General features: G+C 56.0%; 1 protein-coding gene across 1 annotated transcript in view; it reads left to right on the top strand.

The window, feature by feature from the left end:
* MYRF (myelin regulatory factor) overlaps positions 1-15,821 on the top strand; it is a 71,157-nt gene that overhangs the window by 42,131 nt on the left and 13,205 nt on the right. The window contains exons 6-11 of the mRNA XM_054201601.1: positions 577-749; positions 1,062-1,185; positions 12,098-12,293; positions 12,719-12,795; positions 13,521-13,631; positions 13,958-14,048. Of these exons, the coding sequence (XP_054057576.1) occupies positions 577-749; positions 1,062-1,185; positions 12,098-12,293; positions 12,719-12,795; positions 13,521-13,631; positions 13,958-14,048 (772 nt within the window). The remainder of the gene's footprint in view (positions 1-576; positions 750-1,061; positions 1,186-12,097; positions 12,294-12,718; positions 12,796-13,520; positions 13,632-13,957; positions 14,049-15,821) is intronic.

Here is a 15,821-nt window from a genome sequence, read left to right as displayed (position 1 = left end):
TCAGGAAGGAATTTTTCACTCTGAGGGTGGTGAGCCCCTGGCCCAGGTTGCCCAGAGAAGCTGTGGCTGCCCCATCCCTGGAGGGGTTCAAGGCCAGGTTGGACGGGGCTTGGAGCAACCTGGGCTGGTGGGAGGTGTCCCCGCCCAGGGCAGGGGAGTTGGAACTAGATGACCTTTAAGGTCCCTTCCAACCCAAACCATTCTACGATTCTGTGATTTAAGGTCCCTTCCAACTCAAACCATACTACAAGATGACCTAAGTGTGGGGAAGGGTTTTTGCGTGGCTCGGAGTTGGGCGGTGGGGACGGACAAGAGGACAGCAAAGACGTGGCTCAGTGCAGGGATGGCGCAGAGCTTGGCGGTCGCAGGGAGGGTGGGCAGAGCCTGGCGGCAGAAGGTGATGATAGTCCTGAACGAGCCCGTGGCTCCCCGCATGAAGAAGGTTTTCATGGAGGTTCCCCGCATGAAGGTTTTCATGTGAGATCCCAGCTCTTTCCTGGTCGCGGGCTGTGGGGCTGTTACCTCCCCACCTCGGGCTTTCCTGCTCAGCCTTCGCTGTCCCGCGGGTCTCCGCAGCCTCCCGGTGCACCCTGCCAAGAAGCGGAAACACTCTGAGTCGCCCCCCAACACCCTCAATGCGCAGATGCTCAACGGGCTGATAAAGCAGGAGCCAGGTATGGGGTCCGTGCCACTCAACCCTGACAGAGTCCAAACGCCTCCCTGGCACCAGCCGGGAGCGCTCTCACCAGGTATGTGGTTTTTGCCCACCCCATCCCCTTCCCCCTTAATACCCCCAGCATGCAAAAAAACCAAACCCCTGCTGCCAGCCCGGGCACCCCGCTGGACCAGGGGGCTTGGGAGGAGGGCATGTGGCCACCTCAGGGGGTGCCAAACAGTGTGGCTCATCCCGGCTGGGCTCCCAGGAGCCCAGATCTCATGCCCGTGGCGGTGCCCTGGCAAGCTTCAGGCTGGCCGCACAATGCCAGTCGCTTCCTTCTGCTCTTACGCAGCCGAACGCTCTTGTCGGGGTGATTGAAACAGGTATTTTCCCCTCACGGCAGGCCTGATTCAAGACAACGACAGCTTGAATGGCTCCTACTTGGATCCCAACTACCAGTCTATAAAGTGGCAGCCACATCAACAGAACAAGTGGGCAACCCTGTATGATGCCAACTACAAAGAACTGTGAGTCATTCACCCACCTTTGGAGAAAGGCAGATTCGCCTTTTGTGTGTCGGTGGCAGGGGACTGGGTGGATCATACTCACACGATGGGACAAGGATCTTCCTGGGCTCCCCCATGTCCTCTCCCGTCATGCTGTGGTGGAGATATTCTCCCCACCGTACCTTTGCCACAGGGAAAGTTACTTCTCTGCACTTTTGCAGGGCTGATGGAGGGCTAAGAAACGGGGCTGGCTCTGTAGGAGCCAGCAGAAGGCGGTTCGGCGGCTTTGGTGACAGTTTGGCAGCCACTTAGACCTTGGTCTGCCCTGGAGGGTTGGATTGGCAAATTCAGCCTTGCCCTCAGCATGGGTTGGACCAGCAGCACCTTTTCCTCCTGCCCAGGCTTACCAAGGTCCCGGATTTTAAAACAAGCATTAGGATTTCCTAGACGATGCATAGCAGGGATGACTGGAGGTAATCTAGAGCCACTTCAGCGCAGCTTGAGAGCAGCGTGGAGGAGCCTGAGGAGGAGGAGGAGGAGGAGGAGGAGGAGTGGGAGTTGTTGATGGGCAGAAGAGGAAAGGAGGAGAGAAAGAAAGGAAGAGGGAAGGGGTTGAGGAAAGGCAGGAGGGGCAGGGAGGTGGCAGAGAGGAGAGCTGGGGTGGCCGAAGCTGGGTGGGAGGGTGGGCTCGGGGGGCTGCGTGGGGCTGGGGGCTGGAAGGAGAAGCTGGGGCAGAGGAGGGTGGAGGCAGCGCGTGGACCAGCTGCGCAGGGAAAGAGGAGCGCTCAGGAGGAAACCGCCCTGGATCCTCCCTGCATTCCTCGGAGGTGACAGAGAGCTGGCAAGCAGCAGGCTGGGTTCCAGGAACCGCTCGCCGAGCGAACGAACCCCCCCACCCCGGTTCCCCTCCTCCCCTTCCTGCACAGCCAGGGGCTGGTGGGGGTTTTCTCGGGGGACAAGGAGCAGCGGGTGCTCCGGTGTCTGCGATGCCGAATCACCCAAGATGACTTATCAGCCCTTGCCTGGATGGTGCTCGGGATGGGAGCCAAGGAGCCCAGGCGAGGCCCGTGGTGGAGGCAGAGCGGGATCCGGGACGTGCAGGGGAGTTCTCCCAGCCCTCCTGGAGACACATCTCCTGCTCCTTGGGTCATCCCTAACGCAGACCTGGTGGCGACTGGGACGTGCTATGGGTTGTTCCCCTGCGGAGAAGCGGCTGTTGGAGTTGGTTACTTCTTTGGTGACATTTGATTTTACTTCTGTGGCTCTTTTCCCACCCGCAGCAGGAGAGGGGTAACTTGGGGAGGTGGTTACTTCTGTTTTACTGAACTGTTTCTCTAAAGGAAGCATCTCCCACCTTCAGGTGGGATATCAACCGCTGCTGGGGACTCATGAGCGGCTCCGAAGTCCAGTCCTGCAGCCCTGCCCCTGCTCTCCCCCACCAGTTTGCTTTTCTGTAGGCTGGGGGGAGTGGGGGAAGCTGAGCATCTCTTGCTGAGCACACAACACGCCGCAATCCCAAATTCCTGCTTTCCCACCCAGGGCAGTGTTCGTGTTGGCTCCAAACCCCTCTGAGCTCTGTCTGGACGTGCCATCTCTATCGCTTGGTTTTCAACCGGGACCTGGGTGTCACTGGGCAGTTGCGATGCTGCCGTTTGCCCACCTGACAGAGACACCTTCGGCTTTTGCTGCTGTTTTTGCCTCTCCCAGACTCTGGTTTTGTGCCAGAACTGCCTCCAACCATGACCCTCACTATCTTTGCCCCATATCAAAGGGTTTCTGAGAAGTGGAAGCACCAGGAGAAGCAGACCCCCCCTTCTCTAGCTCAGGCAACGGTTGGCCACAACCTGTAAGTCCCTGGGGTGGCCTCTCTACCCCCGTCAATCTCTGCAGGGCTTTCACGCCGTGGCAGCGGCACAAAACAGCACCTTGTGTAGTCAGCAGGGTCCAAAGAGCTCCGCGCCTCGCGGGAGCAGACCTTTCGCACGGCCTCGCTTTTCTCTGGGACATAATGAGTCCCCCCCTTTTCCTTCCAGCTCTCTCTGTTTACCTGCGCTGGGTAAACGCTCCCTCGTCCCAAACACGTCACAGTTCTTTCAGCTTGTCACGGAGCATCTGCAGGTGTTGCAGTCCCCGGTTCCAGAGATTTCCCCTGCGCCCCGGTATCGTACAGGGTGCCTGGCCGAGGGAAAACACGCAATATTTTCTGCTGGGCGCAGAGAATTTGCTGGAGCCCTGCAAACCGCGGCTTTTCGCTGCTGCAAAACCCAGCCCTTCTCTGCCGTGTTCCTTGGATCCGTGCTTGGGATCGCTTGCCTAATACCTGCTTTTAGGATTTAGGGCGAAAGCCAGAGCAAACCTCCTTCGGTGGCATTTAGGTCATCAGCCCGTTGTGTAATGACTAAATTCCTTTTAACTGACTTCATGTAGATTTTAGGAACCCACGTGCCCGTTTGTTATGGCACTGGATTTGGCCAGAATTAAGGGTTAAGGTCAAGGGTTGATCAATTGATTTTTAGTTACACGCTACCCCGGTGGACTCTCCCTCCTTCGCGGTGGGTTTGAGGCCAGGTAGCTCTAGGAGAGCCTGTGCAAGCTGGACCTACATCTCCTTCTAAATGGAAGATCGCTTAGTGCTCCCGGTACGGCAATGCACCAGAATATAGCTATGAGAAACACCAAAGGATCCATCTTCCCTTCCTTCTTCTAGAACAGCATTTTTTAGGTTGACTAATCCAAGTTCTAGCAGGTAGGAGCCTCCCCCTTCCTTTCTGCCTTTTGGGTGCACTCAGCAATCGAGCGGGATCTCCCTCTCTTAGACATCCGAGAGTATTTCCACGATTCAGTTTCCTCTGAGATGATAAAGCAAGGACCAGCCGTTCCCGATCTGTTTGCTGCTGGAAGCTTTCCTCTAGTTTGTAAGTGCTGTTAAGAGTTTCCTGCCCCTACAGGGAACGTATTTTTTTTTCCCCCGCCGCTGGGATCCAGGTGCCCCCAACCTATTCACAGCCCCAGGAATGTGAATCATCTGAATCATCTGATTTTTCCTCCTCTTGTTCTTAAGAAAAAAGACCGGAAAGGCGGGTGAAGGAGGGAGACCGAGCCTTCAGGATGCCATGAACATGACCCTTTCTGTTGGGCTAGGGGAATAATGGCTCCGTCAGTACTTTATTTAATATATTTTTCATAGAATCGTAGAATGGTTTGGAAGGGACCTTGAAGCTCATCCAGTGCCACCCCCTGCCCTGGGCAGGGACACCTCCCACCAGCCCAGGTTGCTCCAAGCTCCGTCCAACCTGGCCTTGAACACGTTTTGAACCCATACAGAGCAGTTTATATTTGTGCCTGGGGATTTATCTGTAACATTCCATGCTAAGCATAAGCTTACAGGGCAAAAAATGCTATTAAATGATATTCCATGCTCCTGCTCTTGCGCACACAAAATGGGGTCCCTTGATGGTTTCTCTCTGCCAAGAGCGGGGCTCAAATGTCTCAAAGTCCATCATGTTTGGTGGTTGATCAGCTGAGAAAGAGAAGATTTTTCCAGATTTGAGGTATGGATGATATGGTCTTTCTGCTGTGATTGAGCATCTTGCCGGGAGATGCTGAAACCTGGCGGGATCTGGGAGTTTGAGATCCAACAATCTGTGTCAACCAACGGTGCCGCCTTGTCTCCTGATTTTGGGGGGGGAACTCAAAATTGCTGGGCTCTTGCTGGAGTTTTGGCAGGATTTTGCGCGTATTTTCAGTGCGCCCACCAGCTCTCTGATGTGCTCAGCAAAGGAAGGGGGCTTCTGGGAACAACCCATGAAGCGATGCCTCCTGAGAACCGCTCGAAGTTAGGTGCTCCCGAACTCTTTGGCTAAGGATGGGCAAAGGGTGGGTGTTGCTGGCAGCTCAACAGCGTCCTTCTTGCCATCAGGCAGATATGCGAGGAGCTGAACCCAGCGGTGGAGCTGCTCAGGTTCACCACCAGCACCTACAAATCCGCTGGCAGCCACTTGCCTCCTCCTTCCACCGGTTTGTCCAGTGGGTGCCACTCCGGCTTTTCTTCCCAGTTTCTTGCAAAGAGGCTTCCTGAAGAGCTAAACGCAGCCTCGTTAGCGCTGGCTGATGATAAGCGTTAAGGAGACCTTTTCTTCCACCAGTTCCTACCTGAGCCGCTCCCAGTGAAGGCACCAATAACCAACACTGAATGTTTTTTGCTCCTCAGAAATTTCCTCCTATGGTTTGTGGTGCTCAATAGCCCTTTGAGAGTTTCTTCCAGCTTCTCTCAGCACCGCTCGAGCCCATTTAACAGCTCTGTCTTCTTACGCAGCGAGTGTAGCTGTCACATCAGGTCACATTTGTATCTGGTGAATGAGCGGAAAATTAATAATTAATGGCTCCTCCTCGGCCATTGCTGTGGCTTGATGAGATGGGGACAGCCCAGGGGGGGTCTGACCTCATTCTGCAGTTCCTAAGTAGCTTTTCTGCCTTTTATGAGACCTGTACAGTGAGTTTAGTTGTGTGGATGGCGACAGATTCCCCGTCCCCAGGCAGGTTGGAGCAGTGGAGAAGCCCTGCAGCTGCCAGGAGAAGGAAGAGGAAAGGGAAGCCGGGCTCGTATGGACTACACGGGTTTAGTTTTGACACAGGTTTCCTAGAAGTAGGCTGGATTCAGGAAATGCTGGGAAGGAAGGGGGGAAGGAAGGGAGAGTTGCTGCATGGATTCGCGTGGAGGTGCCTGGAAATCGGTGTCGTGGCTTGCTGGGCTTGTGTCTCAGGCTCTGCTCACGTGGGCTGAGGGATCTGGGTCTGACCGAAGTCTCTGGATTAGTTTTATCGATAATATGTTCCTTCTTGGCCCTTTGCACTGGTTTTGTGGTTTCGGACTCGCTGAACCTTCAAAAAGGTTAGCTGGTTTCCAGCAGCGGTGCCGAAGAGGCCTGGAACCGGGCAGTTCCCTAATTTACTCCTGGGAGCAGGAGTAATTCATCTCCCTGACAGCCTGCTCTGATAAATGCCAGCAGGCTCCCTCCTCCCTCTCCCCCGCTGTTTACAGTTTGAGGGAAGGCAGCTGGAGAAGGGTAGTGTAGCACCCAACAGAAACATTTCCACGCCGAGCCCAGAGCCTGGAAACCTCCGATCCTGGAAACTGGGCTGGTGCCCTTCTCTTCCCATCAAGCAAACTGGTCCTCTCCATGCGCTCTCCTCCGGAGCTCGGGGCTGCGGGCTAAGCTTGAGCTTTCAGGCTTGCACTCTTTGGTTGAAGAAATGTCCTTATAGACAGCACCAAACCTGGCCTGGCTGGAGATCCTGGACCTCACCAAGGGGACGGAGGTCGGCGTGATGTGGTCCTGTCCTGTTGGATGGCGTTTGGGTTAGGTGACAGGGTGTTGTTGGCCAGCTTGGCTCATCTCATGGTCATGGATGGATCACTGAGGTCTCACTCTCTCGTGTCGCGAGTGTATCTCAGGCAGCTGAAGGGACCACGTACGCTGCTGAGCTGTGGACGCACTGGTGAGAGTGTGTTGGTCTGAGATGGGACCATCAGAGAATCACAGAATGGTTTGGGTTGGAAGGGACCTTAAAGCCCACTCAGTGCCACCCCCTGCCCTGGGCAGGGACACCTCCCACCAGCCCAGGTTGCTCCAAGCCCCGTCCAACCTGGCCTTGAACCCCTCCAGGGATGGGGCAGCCACAGCTTCTCTGGGCAACCTGGGCCAGGGGCTCACCACCCTCACAGCAAACAATTTCTTCCCAATCTCTAATCTAAATCTCCCCTCTTTCAGTTTAAAACCCTTCCCCCTCATCCTATGGCTCCCCTCCCTGATCAGGAGTCCCTCCCCATCTCTCCTGTAGGTTCATCATGCTGTAGGTTCCTCCATCCCAGTGTTGGTACCCTGGAAGAGAAACAAAGCAGGGACTGCATGGAATTAGTGAGCGATCTTTGAAGTAGGGGGTCTCCAGACATTATTTCTGAGGAGTGGTTGAGATATCTGGGGAAACTGGAAGGAAGGAGGAGAGAAATAGGGGAGGTTTTGCTTCCAGAGAGGAAGCAATCGAGGCACGTGAGCATCCCTCTGACAATCCTGCTCTCGGCCACACATCCCCGTACAGTTCCCTTTGCAGCACAGACACGTTTCCCCTTGCAGTGTCTTGCCGTGCACTTTAACGTGGAGGGCGAGGGTGCTCCCTGCTCCTCTGAGTTTGTAACCCCCCACCCTCACTTGGACTGGGAGAAACCTCCTCTCCTCTGATCCTGCCCTTCCAAGTCCTGCCTTAATCTCCTTTTGTCAGTGGGGGCATTTTGGCTAAAATAATCCATTTGACCCCAGACCTTTTATTCCTGACGCTTTGTCCTCTGACCCCTCCGCTCTCCCTGGGAAAAGCCAGCGTGGCTTTGGCTGCCCCCGAGCTTTTGACTTGTCAGCGGCTGGTGTCATCCCAAATCCCGGGCACCGTCTCTGCCTGGGGGTCGCCTGCCCTTCCTTCTCCTCCCACCACATCCAGAAAGTCTCAGGAGGGACACGGTGCCAGCCCAGTGCCCGAGGACTGGCTCTGGGGCAGGGTGATGGCGGCTCTAAGGTCCCTGTGGGTTAAGATGAAGGGGAGGATGGTTTTTCATGTGTCACTGGAGTCCTTACGGTGCCTCAAGTGGCGATGTCCCCCCCACCCTGTGGCAGCAAGGGAGTGGGTTTGCTGCTTCCAGGTGGGATTTACAACATGAGAGTAAAACAGCACTGGAACAGGAGATCCAGGGGATACCCAGCCCCGCACACTCTCTGCAGTGGGGCAAGCCGAGAGCAGCTCCTTGGCTCAGCCGGAGGCGATGGGCTGAAGGCAGAGGGCTGGGGACATCCATGGCCCCTCCACTACCTGAAGTGTTCCCCCTGCAGTGCTGCCTCCAGCGCTGGGGCACCAACAGCAGAAGGACACGGAGCTGTTGGAGCGGGGCCAGAGGAGGCCCCGGAGATGCTGGGAGGGCTGGAGCCCCTCTGCTGGGAGGACAGGCTGAGAGAGCTGGGGGGGTTCAGCCTGGAGAAGAGAAGGCTCCGGGGAGACCTTCCAGCCCCTTCCAGTCCCTCGAGGGGCTCCAGGAAAGCTGGGGAGGGACTCTGGATCAGGGAGGGGAGCCATGGGACAAGGGGGAAGGGTTTTCCACTGCAAGAGGGGAGATTTGGATGAGATGTGAGGGAGAAATTGTTTGCTGTGAGGGTGGTGAGCCCCTGGCCCAGGTTGCCCAGAGAAGCTGTGGCTGCCCCATCCCTGGAGGGGTTCAAGGCCAGGTTGGACGGGGCTTGGAGCAACCTGGGCTGGTGGGAGGTGTCCCTGCCCAGGGCAGGGGGTGGCACTGAGTGGGCTTTAATGTCCCTTCGTGCCCAAACCATTCTGTGATTCTATACCCAGAAAGCAGCTTCTTGCCTCCTATCTCCCCCAGCACGGAGATCCTGCGTTGGGGGATGCACCGGCCACAGCTTTTGGGAAAACTCAGAGAAAAGGAGCCTCTGAGAGGGGGACTCTGGAGGGATCAGGCATCTCTGGAAGACAGAGGAAGGGGAGCCTGACTGTCTCCCTTCTCTCAACACGCCTGTTTAGCAGCCATCAGTTTGAGTGACGTTAACCAGAGCATGTTTTGGAAGCATCCATGGTTCGGAAGGTCGGTCAGTCCCTCCCTCTTCTCTGCTTTCTCTGTTAAAAACCAGTGGGGCGAGAGGTGAACGCCTGGGGGTCCTGGGCAGAGGGAAGCAGCTCAGTGGGCAGAGGTGGGTCTCGGTGAAAGCAGTTTGGAAGGGCTCCGGCACCCCTGGCGTGAGCGTGGAGGGTGCTGGGACCAGCCCAAGCCGCTGCTCCCCATCAAGAAGAGCCAGATGGAGAAGTGGGGGCTGAGGCTGGGAGGAGGGCGAGAGCGGAGGGGAATTCCTCTCGTGCTTCTGGGCTAAGGTAGTGCTCTGCTCCCACCGTCTGGTTTGTGTTCGGGGCAGCCCCGGGTCCCTCGGGTGCAAGAAATGAGTAGTTGCTCCTGGCCATCCCAGCATTATTCATGAACGCCTGGAAATATCCGCAGGTTTCGTCCACATTAACCCCTCAAGAGCGTGTCTGGGGAGAATGGCTTCCCAGACAGAAAGGAGGTGGCCAGCCCAGGGACACCAGGCGAGCAAGAGTGACTTTTCCCTTATCTCCTGCTTCCCAAAGCCTGCTGATACCTGCCTGGTCCATTGCTGTCAGTCTGTCCGCCTCCCCTCCCAGTGCTCTGGGCACTATCCGTCTGTCTGTCTCTCTTGAGGACTGGAGGTGGAACTCAGAAGTGGTTTGCTTTTATGGGAGAGTCCTCCATAATTTTTAAGCCTGATGTCAAAGCCTAGGCTGAGCCTCGTAGTTCTTTAATTAATAAATGTATTAAAAATAATTACTAAATAAATAACCTCATCCATAGTTCTTTAAAACAATAGGATTTTGGTGTTCTCCTAGAACTGCTCGGTGGGGCGGCGGGATGAGAGGCATCTCCTTCCCCGCTGCGTAGGACGGGCAGCGCCCCAGGGGCCCACCAGCTCAGCTCTGGGGTTTGGGATGGCGAGAGAAAGGGGACTTGCTGCAAAGGCCACATTTTTCCCCCGTTCCCATGGTAACCGGCCCATTAAGGAGATGTAGATTAAACCTCCCCAGCTGGTGTGTGTTCATCGGGCTGCCAGGGCCCCCTCCTCCTCCTCCTCCTCCTCCTCCTCTGGACCTGCCCGCTGGGGGCTGGAGGCTTTTCCCAGCAGCCGGAGCAGGTGGTTGCGATTTCGGCAGGAATCCGGCACGCAGGAGGTACCGCCTGGTAGCAGGGCGACGTCGGGAATGTGATGGGTGAAGCGAGTGGAGGTGTGGGACCCCTCCACCCCCCAGGTCAGCCTGAGCTGCGTCCCCAGCCAGCAGCATTCAGGGGGCTGCTCCAGGCTTCGGGTGGGTTGTGGAGATGGTACCTCCAATGGGTTTGGAGACAGGGCTCAAAAATGAGCTGCTGCCCTGGTGTGGCTCATATCACAGAATCATAGAATGGTTAGTCATATGTGTAAGGCTCTTACAAGTCCTAGGAGGAGCGTCTGAGGTTGTTCAGCCTGGAGAAAAGGAGGCTGAGGGGGGACCTCGCTTTCTACAACTCCCCGAAAGGAGGGTGTAGCCCGGGGGAGTCGGTCTCTTCTCCCAAGGAACAGGCCATGGGACAAGAGGAAACAGCCTCAGGTTGTGCCAGGGGAGGTTTAGACTGGATATTAGGAAAATTTTTACACTGAAAGGGTTATTAAGCATTGGGACAGGCTGCCCAGGGAAGGGGTTGAGGCACCATCTCTGGAGGGATTTAAAAGATGGGCAGACATGGTGCTTAGAGATGTGGGTTAGTGATGGTTTTGTCAGAGTTGGGTTGATGGTTGGACTTGATGATCTGAAAGGTCCCTTCCAACCCAGGCAATTCTATGATTCTATGATTAGAGTTGGAAGGGACCTTAAAGCCCATCCCATCCCACCCCCTGCCCTGGGCAGGGACACCTCCCACCAGCCCAGGTTGCTCCAAGCCCCGTCCAACCTGGCCTTGAACCCCTCCAGGGATGGGGCAGCCACAGCTTCTCTGGGCAGCCTGGGCCAGGGGCTCACCACCCTCACAGCCAAGAATTTCTTCCTCAGATCTCATCTCGATCTCCCCTCTTTCAGTCTTTAGTACTATAACATAGCATATAGAGTGGTGGTTGCCCCAGCTTTCCTCATGAAACCCTGGTCACGGGAACCATGCCCCTTTCCAGTTGAAGACCCACCTAAAGCAAAGCTTCAAGGAGATACAGACCTTCTCTGAACTCTCATCCCTGCACCGCGGGATGGGTTGCAGCACGGCAAAGTGTTGGGTTCGTGTCAGGCAGTGCTGGTGCCCGTGGGCACCCAAGAGCAGCACCAGCGCAGGGCAGGAGGGACAGCATCAGAAGTGGTCTCTTTTGCCCCAACTCAACCCTTCTTCCCTTCCCATGTGCCTGCTCTGCCTCAGGATTATTTTGTGGTTGTATGTGTGGGTAGAGGTGACCTTCATGGTGTATGGTGAGGTGGTACTGTTCACAACAGACGTCGTTTGTGTGTGGTGGGACGCAGAGGTGAGCTGTCTGGTGAGGTGTCCACCCGTGGGGTGGTTCATGTGCATCCGCACCCCGGGCTGTGGCCATGTACCGTGTCATACAGACCCCTCGTTGTCTCTGCTCCTGGGCGTGTGGCTCATTGTCCTGGTTTGAGCGACACAGGACTAATTTCTCTTCTAATGCCTCAGAAAACTGCACTTTTAGAAGATTGTTGTGTCTGAATTGGTGAAAATATTTACTTTACAGCCAGCTCTGGTGTGGGGGATTCAAGGTCTCAGCATTTTCGAGCTCGCCAGGTGCGGGGATGAGGAGGAGCGAGACCCGGGCACTTGCCCCAAGCTGCCAACAGAGTTATTTCAGACCATGAACGTCACATTTGATATAAATCAGAAAGTTTGCTGAGGAGTTCTCTCTCCATCCCGTGCTGGCTGCCATCCTGAGCACTCCTCGCCCCGGTGCCGGAGCCCTGAGCCCTTCCCTTCCTCCCGCAGCCGCAGCGCTCGCAGGGTCCCACATTGGCTGTCCCTGCGGGGATGCACGGCTTCCGCTGATGGAATGGGCTGAGTATAATCCTTGTGCGTTTTATATCAGTATTGGGATCAATATTGGTTCTTTAGTCTTATTAATGGTAATTATCTAGTTTTGTTCTATTAAATCTGGTTATATTTCAGCCCTTTGGTTTCCTTGTTTTTTCCCGATTCTCCTTCCCAGGTGGGGAGGAGTCATCAGGTGATAGAATAATTGTCTAAACGACAATTTTGTGGGTTCCTCAGACCTCAGGGTCATCCTTCCCCCCACCAGCGTGAGCCTCTCGTGGGGTGCACAGGGTCTAACGCCTGCTGCCGTTTCCACAGCCCAATGCTCACCTACCGCGTCGATGCTGACAAGGGCTTCAACTTCTCAGTGGGCGACGACGCCTTTGTGTGCCAGAAGAAGAATCACTTCCAGGTCACAGTCTACATCGGCATGCTTGGAGATCCCAAGTATGTGAAGACCCCCGAGGGCCTGAAACCCTTAGAGTGCTTCTACCTGAAGCTGCACGGAGTGAAGGCAAGCGGGAGCTAAGGGCCAGTAGCGAATCCAGCAGGGAAAAGGGGTCCTTGGCAGACGGCTGGGATCAGGCAACACCACATCTTCACGGGCTAAGTTGTAGGGAGAGTGTTGAAGGCCAGGACAAGGCAGATCTTGGAATAAGAGTCCTAAGATGACTCAATCACTGCCTGGGTGTCTTCAGGGCTCCCTCTCACTCACCTTTGATTCCAGAGCTATATAGGCACTTTGGGAAGATCTTTTCACCTTCAACCGTGTGTTGGACACACGTTCACCCATGGTCAGACAATGACCACACTCAGGTTGGGTGTTGCAAGTCACTTGTACTGTGAGGAGCACTGGGCAGACAGCGGGGGAGAAGGAGGTGGGAAGGGGAAGGTCTCGGCTTTCTGCTCTTTGTCACATATCCAAATCTTTCTCTCCAGCTAGAGGCCTTGAACCAGTCCATCAATATCGAGCAGTCGCAGTCTGACCGCAGCAAACGGCCCTTCAACCCCGTCACGTGAGTATTGCCCGGGGTGTAGAATGGAATCATAGAATAGAATTATAGAATCGTCGAGGTTGGAAGAGACCTTTAAGATCATTGAGTCCAACCATCAACCCGACACTGCCAAACCCACCACTAACCCATGTCCCTCAGCACCATGATTCCACGTCTTTTAAATCCCTCCAGGGATGGTGACTCCACCACTGCCCTGGGCAGCCTGTTCCAATGCTTGACAACCCTTTCAGTGCAAATTTTTTTCCCTAATATCCACCCTAAACCTCCCCTGGCACAACTAGAGGCTGTTTCCTCTTGTCCCATGGCCTGTTCCTTGGGAGAAGAGACCGACCCCCCCTGGCTACACCCTCCTTTCAGGCAGTTGTAGAGAGCGAGAAGGTCTCCCCTCAGCCTCCTCTTCTCCAGGCTGAACATCCCCAGCTCCCTCAGCCGCTCCTCACGAGACCAGTGCTCTAGTGGGACGTGCTACTGGGGCATAAGCAATGGCAGGAGAGGGTGGGGAAAGAGGCTGAGTCGGAGGTCTTGGGGTTGTACTGTGGCTGTCACAGTCTCCAGTTTTCTCCTCTGTTTCCCACAGCAAAGTTTTCCTCTCTTCACGTTCCCAGTTCTGCTCGGTGCCCAGTTCATAGACCCGCCTTGGTGGAGCAGGCCAGGAGATGGTCATTCCCCAAAGAACCTCCTTTCCAGCAGTGTCCTCACTCACTCCTCTGTTTTCCCTTCCCCAGGGTCAACCTGCCTCCAGAGCAGGTCACCAAGGTCACTGTGGGGCGGTTGCACTTCAGCGAGACCACAGCCAACAATATGCGGAAGAAAGGCAAACCCAACCCAGACCAGAGGTGAGGAGCACTGGTGCCTTCTCCAAGCCGTTGTGAACACTCAGGGCCTGCGGATGTGCCAGTCCCCGAGCTGGGGAGTGTGGCTGGAGGGAGGGGGACGTGGGGGACAGGTCCTGAATTGGTTGTCTTTGTCTGTGTGGAGGAAAGGAGGTGTCTGCTGTGGCCGCAAGGGTCTCCCCAACTCTGGGAGGGGGTGAGAACAGTGGCTGTGCCCCATAGCACAAGGAGAGGGGATGTGCGAAGCCCACCATGACAGCTTGGTGCCTGGGCAGACTGTGCGGTTCCTGGTGCAGGATGGCACCCTGACCTCCCTCCCCTCTTGGCAGGTATTTCATGCTCGTGGTGGCCTTGCAGGCACACGCGCAGAACCAGAACTACACGCTGGCAGCCCACATCTCCGAGCGCATCATCGTCAGAGTAAGTCCCTCTCTCCTCCCTCAGCCCCTGCAGGTGCCCCGCAGTCCTTTGCTGGATCTCCTGGGCAATCTTCCTGCCTTCCTCTGCCTTTCCAGTGCTTTCCCCACCCAGCCCTCTCCCACCTTCTCCAAACCCCTACTGCCTTGCTTGTAGCTATCCCTGTCCATGACTGGGGTCTGGCTCCAGCCTTTCTACACCTACTTAGTCGGAGCAGCCTCAAGGCATGCAAGAACCTCTTGCAGGATAGGGAAGGTGTCCCATTCTCCCAAGGTTGGACCAGTGTCCAGGGCAGAGCTGTTGGGAGTGAGGGAACAGTGTTGTTGGGACAAGCTATTTGTATTTTATTCTCCCCCTCTGCTCCGCTCTGGGAGACCCCCCTGCAGTGCTGCCTCCAGCGCTGGGGCACCAACAGCAGAAGGACACGGAGCTGTTGGAGCGGGGCCAGAGGAGGCCCCAGAGATGCTGGGAGGGCTGGAGCCCCTCTGCTGGGGGGACAGGCTGAGAGAGCTGGGGGGGTTCAGCCTGGAGAAGAGAAGGCTCCGGGTAGACCTTATAACAGCTTTCCAGTGTCTGAAGGGGCTGGAGAGGGACAAGAAGGCTGGAGAGGGACTTTTTACAAGGGCTTGTAGTGATAGCAAGGCGTTCGACACGGTCTCCCACAGCATCCTCATAGGGAAGCTTAGGAAGAGTGGGCTTGATGAATGAACAGTAGGGTGGATTGAGAACTGGTTGAAAGACAGAGCTCAGAGGGTGGTGATTAGGGACACAGAGTCTAGTTGGAGGTCAGTGAGGAGTGGTGTTCCCCAGGGGTCAGTGCTGGGTCCAGTCCCAGTCAATATATTCATCAATGACCTGGACGAGGGGACAGAGCGCACCCTCAGCAAGTTTGCCGATGACACAAAGCTGGGGGGGCGTGGCTGACACCCCAGAAGGCCGTGCCGCCATCCAGAGAGACCTGGACAGGCTGGAGACTTGGGCAGAGAGAAACCTTAGGAAATTCAACCAGGGCAAGTGCAGGGTGCTGCACCTGGGGAGGAATAACCCCCCGCACCAGGACAGGTTGGGGGTGACCTGCTGGAGAACAGCTCGGTGGAAAGAGAACTGGGAGTCCTGGGGGACAATGGGGTGCCCATGAGCCAGCAATGGGCCCTTGTGGCCAAGAAGGCCGATGGCATCCTGGGGGCATCAAGAAGAGTGTGGCCAGCAGGTGGAGGGAGGTCATCCTCCCCCTCTGCTCTGCCCTGGGGAGGCCACATCTGGAGCGCTGTGTCCAGTTCTGGGCTCCCCGGGTCAAGAGGGACAGGGAACTGCTGGAGAGGGGACAGCAAAGGGCTACCAAGATGCTGAGGGGACGGGAACATCTCTCTGATGAAGAAAGGCTGAGGGATTTGGGTCTCTTCAGTCTGGAAAAAAGACGGCTGAGGGGGCACCTTATCAAGGCTTGTAAATACTGAAAGGGGGGTGTCAGGAGGATGGGGCCAGGCTCTTCTCAGGGGTGCCCAGGGACAGGACAAGAGGTAACAGGCACAAACTTGACCATAGGAAGTTCCATCTCAACACGAGGGGGAACTTCTTTGCTGTGAGGGTGGCAGAGCCCTGGCACAGGCTGCCCAGAGAGGTGGGGGAGTCTCCGTCTCTGGAGACATTCAAACCCGCCTGGACGTGTTCCTGTGCCACCTGCTCTGCGTGACCCTGCTCTGGCAGGGGGTGGGACTGGGTGATCTCCAGAGGGCCCTTCTGACCCCTGCCATTCTGGGATTCTGTGATGGCCTC

The sequence above is a fragment of the Rissa tridactyla genome, chromosome 4 (assembly GCF_028500815.1).
Source record: "Rissa tridactyla isolate bRisTri1 chromosome 4, bRisTri1.patW.cur.20221130, whole genome shotgun sequence".
In the NCBI taxonomy this organism is placed as follows: Eukaryota; Metazoa; Chordata; class Aves; order Charadriiformes; family Laridae; genus Rissa; species Rissa tridactyla.
Note: the sequence above shows the minus strand (reverse complement) of the source record. Positions and strands in the feature narration are given on the sequence as shown.